Source organism: Carlito syrichta, unplaced genomic scaffold, assembly GCF_000164805.1.
Source record: "Carlito syrichta isolate Samal-C Ts95f unplaced genomic scaffold, Tarsius_syrichta-2.0.1 Scaffold301729, whole genome shotgun sequence".
NCBI lineage: Eukaryota > Metazoa > Chordata > Mammalia > Primates > Tarsiidae > Carlito > Carlito syrichta.
This window is the reverse complement of record NW_007245825.1, coordinates 156558-163740: the sequence shown is the minus strand read 5'-3', so window position 1 is coordinate 163740 and position 7183 is coordinate 156558. Positions and strand designations below refer to the sequence as shown.

At 41.4% G+C, this 7183-nt stretch overlaps 1 protein-coding gene across 1 annotated transcript; it reads right to left on the bottom strand.

Annotated features, from left to right (window-relative positions):
• Positions 1–5385: 5385 nt before the first annotated feature.
• LOC103257437 (nuclear envelope pore membrane protein POM 121-like) lies at positions 5386–6864 on the bottom strand. Its single transcript, XM_021710949.1, has one exon. It carries the CDS (start codon positions 6862–6864, stop codon positions 5386–5388), a length of 1479 nt encoding a protein of 492 aa, XP_021566624.1.
• Between the last annotated feature and the right edge of the window lie 319 nt (positions 6865–7183).

The window sequence follows — 7183 nt, the reverse complement described above, 5'->3', positions numbered from 1 at the left end:
ACTGAAGCTTCAAGATGCAGTGACTACCTGAGACTAAGTGTGAGTAGTGGTGACCGAAGATAAACTCAGGAAATCTCAGCAGAGCTAAGAGTAGGTTTTGACCTCTAGGGAAGAAGATAGAACAACTATAGAGAGGGATGGGATAATGCCACATGTAAATCATTACACTATCCTTAAAATGTGTGCTCTAAATATTAAAATATTTCTTTGAAAAGACCAAACTACCTCCTTCTATGGGTCTAAATATATGGTAAAACTAATATAGTGTTGTCTGCTGAGATAGATTGGCTACTCATCAATATGGCCTAAATTTCCCCCTAGCTTTACTAAACTTTGGACAGGTTTTTTCCTGACTTTAGACGCCTGACCTTCCTGTCCTTAGAATGTTTACTTTAGAAAGCTTGTATTTGCAATTTCTTCCTCTGTCCTGTTCCTTTGAGATCTAGCTCACCTCTCAGCCCCTTGTGAGTTTTACAACCCAGAAATATCTTTCTCAAGGACCTGGTAGCCATCCCCTTGAAGTGTGGTCATCAAAAAAGATAGTGTCCCCATCACCCAATCTCTGTTGCAGAGTAGGAACCTAACTTCAAAAAGTACTAACTAGCATTTACAGATCCCATTCACCAACTTATCCCCAGAATCCTCCAGTACCTTCCCCCTTCCTCACCCCAAGTGCTTAAAAATCCCTCCTGCCTTTTGATCCAGCAGAGTTGGGTTCAGTCTCCCTCTCCAGTTAATCTAGTCTTGACCTCTATTGCAGTAAACTTGAATATAATCTTTCTTGCTTGTTTAACTCCATCGGGTATAATTTTTCTTTGATCTTATCCCTATGTGAGTGTCCTTATGTAAAGCTAATAGGTAACATCCTTCGTCTATCAAAACATAAACGTCAGCAAAATACATGGCTGTTGATCTGTAACAATTTGGGAGTAAAACTCTAGAGATAAAAGAATGCTTCAGATGATCTTTGAAGTCAGAAAATCTTTTGATCTTTAAATTTAACCTCACCCGTGGTGAAAAAGAAGTACCATTCACTGCAAAGAAGCACTATTTTAGAAAAAATGTGATAACGAAAAATACTATCAGATGAAGTTTAATACTACGTACACACACATGCTGATTTGCTGCTCTTAAAGGGATTTTATATAAGTTATGTGGATATAGTACCACTGGAAAATATTAATAAAAAAGATAATGGAAATCAAAGAAAAATAAGAATGAGAAAAAGCAATAAATCTGGTGGCCTATGGAAATCATGCCATAAAGCCTATTGTATTACTAACATAACTCCCAATTTGTCCCTGAGCTTTCAAGATAACTAACTCAAAAAGAAAGAAATGATCAGTTACAAGATCCTGAGTACCTGGAAAAAGAGAAAAGCAAACAAATAAGACAATTTGCTTTGGAGAAACCCCAGATATTTAAACCTGGAAGAAATTTAAACTAAATAGTTAGTTAGTATTAAACCACACCATCAGGTAAATCTTAACACCTCCCTCTCTTTCTCCCTCTCTTTTTCTCTCTCATACATGCAGACACACACAATGTAAACTAGTAGGCAAGCTATAAAGTGCACTATAAATGTATAAATGCATTTTGTAAGATTATTTCCTTATATCTCTCAATATAAAATTAATGGAGAAATTCCGAAGTTCGTTCTTCTAAAAATTATCATGTAAGAGACACCTGGTGGTTCCTAGCATCTGGTTCTCTGAGATATTTGTCCAAATTGTGATCTAGCATACCTAGAAAAATAAATTAAATACAACTACTTAGATATATGCATTTCTACAAGTTGAAGTTTTGAATGGGCTGTAAAGAGAGTAAGATTATATTCTTGGGCTAATTTCTAAGAATACTGGGTCTAATACAATTATGTATGAATCAAAATTAATAGAAACTGTAAGTTAATTCTTAAGCCATTGTTACAATAAGAAAAAAATACTTCTCACTGTATCACAATGGTTATGTGTTAATTTTAAAAGCTTAAAGCATGAAGAAAACAAAAAGCATTCATAATTCCATCTCTAATGAAAGAGATGAAAATACAAAGATAAAAGTATTGTTGGTATTTTGGGTATGTTCCTACAGTGTAAAAACTTTTGGACAGGATAGTATAGTCCTATAAGGTTGGACTCCCAGAGTTGAAATGTTGAATCTATCTTTTACTCCTTGTATGACTTCAGGTAAATTATCTCTACTCCTAAATCTGCCTTTGTTTATATTAATTTAGCTTAGTTTAAAAAAAAAATTTCCCCCCATAATGTCTCATTCTTGCCTTGTGGAATTCAGCCCTTTCTTTTTCATCTTATCAATTGTTTTAACATACTTATTTAAATGTCTTTTTAGTTTTAGTTCAGGATTATATTTCTTAAAATCTAAGTTCTCCAGGTGTTTGTTTCTGCTGACTTTGATAGTGATTTGTTCCCTTGTGTAGTTTGTGACTTTTTTCATGAATTTAGACTTGGCATGCTTTCTTGCATCAGTTGTAGAGACATACTCATGGAGAAGTGCTATTTTCTTCTACTGGGAAATATCATTTATCCATTTTATGTCAGGGGGTCTCCATCTGGATACTGAGATTTCAGATTCAATATCAACAGACGGTGTATTATTGGGGCTTGTTTCTTATATGAGGACTTTTCTTCCAACCACGACTTCTGCTAAACAGCTTAGCTTCTTTGCCATTTCTACAACCAGTTGATGGAGTTGCCTCACCCCTGTTTCATAGATGAGCAGCCCATTGTGTTTCTTGGATTTATGTAGATTGCTTATACCCAATTCTTTGCTATGTACAGGTCTTAATTTCATCTCCTGAATTAGTGAAAAAGGCATTAAACTTGTCTTACAAAACCCATACTCAGCCTCAATAATCCCATGCTCCCATCAGCTTCATCTCCTTTCATCTGTGTAACTTTGAATTGTTTCTTTGTTTCTTATTCCTGGAGTTACTTCTTTTTTAGAATATTTCCAGGAATGGTTGTACTTTATCCGGCATTTTCATTTGCTTGGTGGAGTCAACCGGAAGGATGAAAGTGGTGTAGGAGTGTGGAATAGATTCTCCACTACTTATTGAATCCACTGTTTTGACTGAAAATCAATTTAACCTACCCATAATTCCATTTCTTTATTATATCTATATCAGAAATAATGTTTTTGAAAATTCAATGAGATAATACCTGCAAAGTTCTTAGCACAGTGCTTAGTACGTGGAGGTGGCCAATAAATATTAGCTATAGCTAGTATTATCACCAGCCAACCTGCATTTAAAATTTTATATGAGTATAAAGTTTTAAAACTAAGTATATTATATATACTTATATATTCATTTATCATTACCAATATATAACAATATATTATTAATAATATAATTATCAATGTGAACAAGTATATGCATATAGAGTAGGTCTATATAAATATATATTTTTATTATTTTCAACAAGGATTTAGTCTTTATTTGTAATGGAAAGTCCCAGCATTCTGCTCTTATCCAGTGCAAGTAACTGTACACATACACACCCACACTCACATCATATCAGGACAGCCTCCTTCAGGGGTTCCTGGGCCGACTGTCTTGCCTGCAAAATTGAGGCAAGCTAACTCAGAATACTAAAACCAAACAGGGGTCTACCTTACATAAGGCATAGGTAGAAACTTGATTTCTAGACCTGTGTCCTCCCCTTCCAATCCTAACAGGTATTTGGGACTTGAGGTTCAGGCTTCTTCCTCAGCTTCACACACATAAGTCTTTGAGAGACTTAAAGAGCTTTCCTTGGGGGTGGGAAGGAGCGGTCTCCCAGCACAAAACATTCAACCTCAGTCATGGGTGGGGGTGGGGGGGTGGGGGAGGGGAACCAGTTACACCTACATCACATTACTTATGAAGTAAGAATTACATTTTATCTAACAGAAGGAGCTCTATTCCCTCAGAAAAGCTGCCTGGGACAGTATTTGAGCCTCTTCTTCACACAGGCATAACTGAACTGTACAGCTAATACCTAGTAAATAGTGTTTATACTTACTTAACCACCTCAATGAAACAAACTTGAAGGAATTTAAAAGGCAATTTAGCTCAAATACAAAAATAAATTTTTTTTTGTTAAAAAATGTTTACATTTTTTTCTATTAATTGAGACACAAGTATTCACACTTCTCTCAAAGAGGTGGGCATGGCAGCAAGGCTCTTGGGCCTGGGGTGTGTGGTTTTAAAACAAAGGGAGAAAAGGGAATGGGGTGAAAAGGGCCCTAAAAAATAAACAGGATTCTTAAAGTTTGGTTTGTTTATGTTTCCTAACATAAAGCGGGGGGGGGGGAGGTATATAGCTCCAGAGAGATCAGGTAAGTGGTAGAGAAATAGCAGGGGGACAAGGTCTTTGCTTCCCCAGACCCCATTCTGCTGGGCTGCCAGCCCTTAAAGTCAAAACACTGTTTGAAAATTCAGGAGCCAGCGCTTGTAGCCATAAAGCGGTGCACTTTCCTCATTCAATTAGCTAGGCCCCAGAAAACTTGAAACAGGTAACTGCCACTCATACAATCCAATTCTTCCTCCAAACTTGATTTGCAGAGAAATAGATGTGAGCCTCAAAGTAACTTACAAATTCTGAGAGGCAAACAAAGACTCAATGAGGTCAATGGGTAGGTGGGTGAGGAGGTAGTTGAAGCAGCGGCAGGCATCCTGATGGCTGGCTCTGCCAGGCTAACAGTCTTGACCCACCAAGCTTTTAGGGGACAAATTGGCAGGGTTGGAGAAGAAACACTGATTCAGACTTGGCAGGAGGAAGACAACAGAAGCAGTACCCTCTGGGGTCTCCAAGTCAAAGATGGATTCAAGAGCATTTAAAGTGGAATAAATCCTCCAAGGAACTGGCGAGGGACAAAGCAGCAAGTAATGGGAAACAGCCCTCTAAAGGGACCAGAGGTAGAAGAACCACTTCTTATAGCAAAGCAGGGTAAAGCTTTAAGAAAAGTCCATTTACCCCAATCCTATATCAGATGCACACCAGAGATGCAAGTGGGCCATAGCTTATGCCCTCCAGTAAAGAGGTTCTCAGGGAAAAGGGAAGGGAGGCTGCCTGGCTAAGGTTATACACTAAGCAATAGTCAGGGAAGTGAACAATATGTGCAGAGGTTTAGTTCTCCAGCGTCACCAGTAGAACTGTTCAGGTAAAGGTATCAGCCTTCTGCTCTGCCGCACTTTCCTTGAGACTTGTGCTTCCTCCAGAAGGGAAGGGGCCTCAGGGCTGCCACTACCTCCCGGTGGCTGAGGCCAGAGATCTGGTGGAGGTTTGCTTTATATAACTTGAAGGGTCAAAGGCTCTTCCTTGCAGGCAGGTTCCAATGTCCAGACTTGAGCAGGGGGTGGGAGAAATGGGCAAGGGACACAGGCTATTTTTTGCATTTGAGCAGCCTTCGGGCCACAAGTCGCCTTCGACCACCTGGGGTGTTGGATTTTGCACCAGTGGATGATGAAGGGGCTGTCAATCTGAAAGGTCCAATGCCAACAAAGCCTTGGGCAGGTGTTAAGGATGCCCCAGAAGAGAGGCTGCTGTCCAGTGTGCCCAGGACAAAGGCAGGGGTGTTCTGAACAAAGGTGAGAATGGAGGTGCCTCCAAACAAAGGATTGTTCACAGGCATGCCGGCCATATTGAAGGCAAAGGGTGTGCTCTGACTGGGTGTGCCCAGGGTGAACTGACCAAAGCATCCTCCAAAAGGGATGATGGTACTTGTGGTCCCACTCTGTCCTGCTCCAAAACCAAATGCTCCCGAGGTGAAGCTGGTGCCTGGGGTAGCCATATTGATCCCTAAGACCCCACTGCCAACTGGAGTCGCCAATCCCCCAAACAGGAAGGGTGATGGAGTGATGCTGCCAAATGCTGAGCTACTGCTTCCACTGCTGGTGGTCTGGGTGGTAGCTCCAAAGCCAGGCAAGGTCAAGGTCAAAGAAGGCTGAGTGGTGGGTGGGTTCTCAGTGACAGAGTTTGAAGCAGCATCTGGCATGTCTTCTAAGACCTTATCAAGCCGTTGTGATAAAGCTTTCTTTTCAAAGTCAAATTCTTCAGCAGTAATTGGATAGCCAAACAGGGAATGTGGAGGCAAGGTCAGTGGTTCCCCTTGCCTGGTTGGCAGTAGCTGAACTTTGCGTTTACGCGGCCCAGAGCTGCCAGGTGTAGATGAGCAATTCCCCAAGTTTTGTTTCTTCTGTGGGGCTGTATCTTTAACCCTTTCTCCCGGGGACTCCTTTTCTGCTGCCAATGGAGTTGGGGAACTGGAATGATGACATAGCTCTGCTTTAATTTTCTTTGCTGGGCTCTCTGGTGTCTGGGAGCTGGGTGAGGCTGGGCTAGAGAAAGGTGATGAACTGCAGTCACTTATCTTCCAGAGCTGTGACTGGGAGATGCCTCGAGTAGAGCTGTAGGAACTGGTAATGGCATTGTGGCTAGAGATAGGGATGCCAGCTGTGTATGTGCTTGTCAAGGAGCTCAAGGTAGAGGTGCGGGATCTCTTATTTGTGTGGTCATCTGAGCTCTGGGAATTGAGGCCTCTCTTCAGAGACCCAGGCTTAGGCACAAAAGAAGTAGGGACTCCATTGGTCACCAGGGGTTTAAATGCTGAATGGCCACTTCCACTGCTTTCATGGTGCCTTCTTTTCTTTTCCTGTCCATCAGGAAATACTTGGTCTTCTTCCTCCAGTGTTCTTTTCTTCTCCTCTTTGAGGGCACTTGGTACAGTCTCCTTTGCACAGGAATCTGGGGCATTACTTGATGGTGAAGATAGTGTTGAGCTGATTATCTGCTCTGGTCTTGCAGAATGAGCCACTTTTCTCTCAGGAGGGGTAATCTTCATAGTCGCTGAGCTATATACCATCTTGGAATTTCGAGGAGACAGCACAATCTTCTTGTGATCACCATAATATTGGGCCTGGTAGATTGGATAGTGTCTTTGAGGTGTTATCAGAACCCGATTTGATGAAGTCTCACTGTACTGGTGGGAAGGCCTCCTAGAGTATGGAAGAAGAGGTGTGGAGATAGAGGGGTAAATGTGGTAAACGGGATGGGTGTGGGGAAGACTGAGGGTCGGACAGGTTGGTGGGCGGTGGCCAGGCCTCTTCTGCAGATCCCTGCCCTCCTGGGTGGGGACAGGCTGTGGTGGGCCAAGCTTGTCCAGGTAAATGCCCATGAGCAGC

Bases quoted from the DNA above. Each gene is read 5' to 3' on its own strand.
- LOC103257437 (XM_021710949.1), bottom strand. From the start codon at position 6,864: ATGGTATATAGCTCAGCGACTATGAAGATTACCCCTCCTGAGAGAAAA.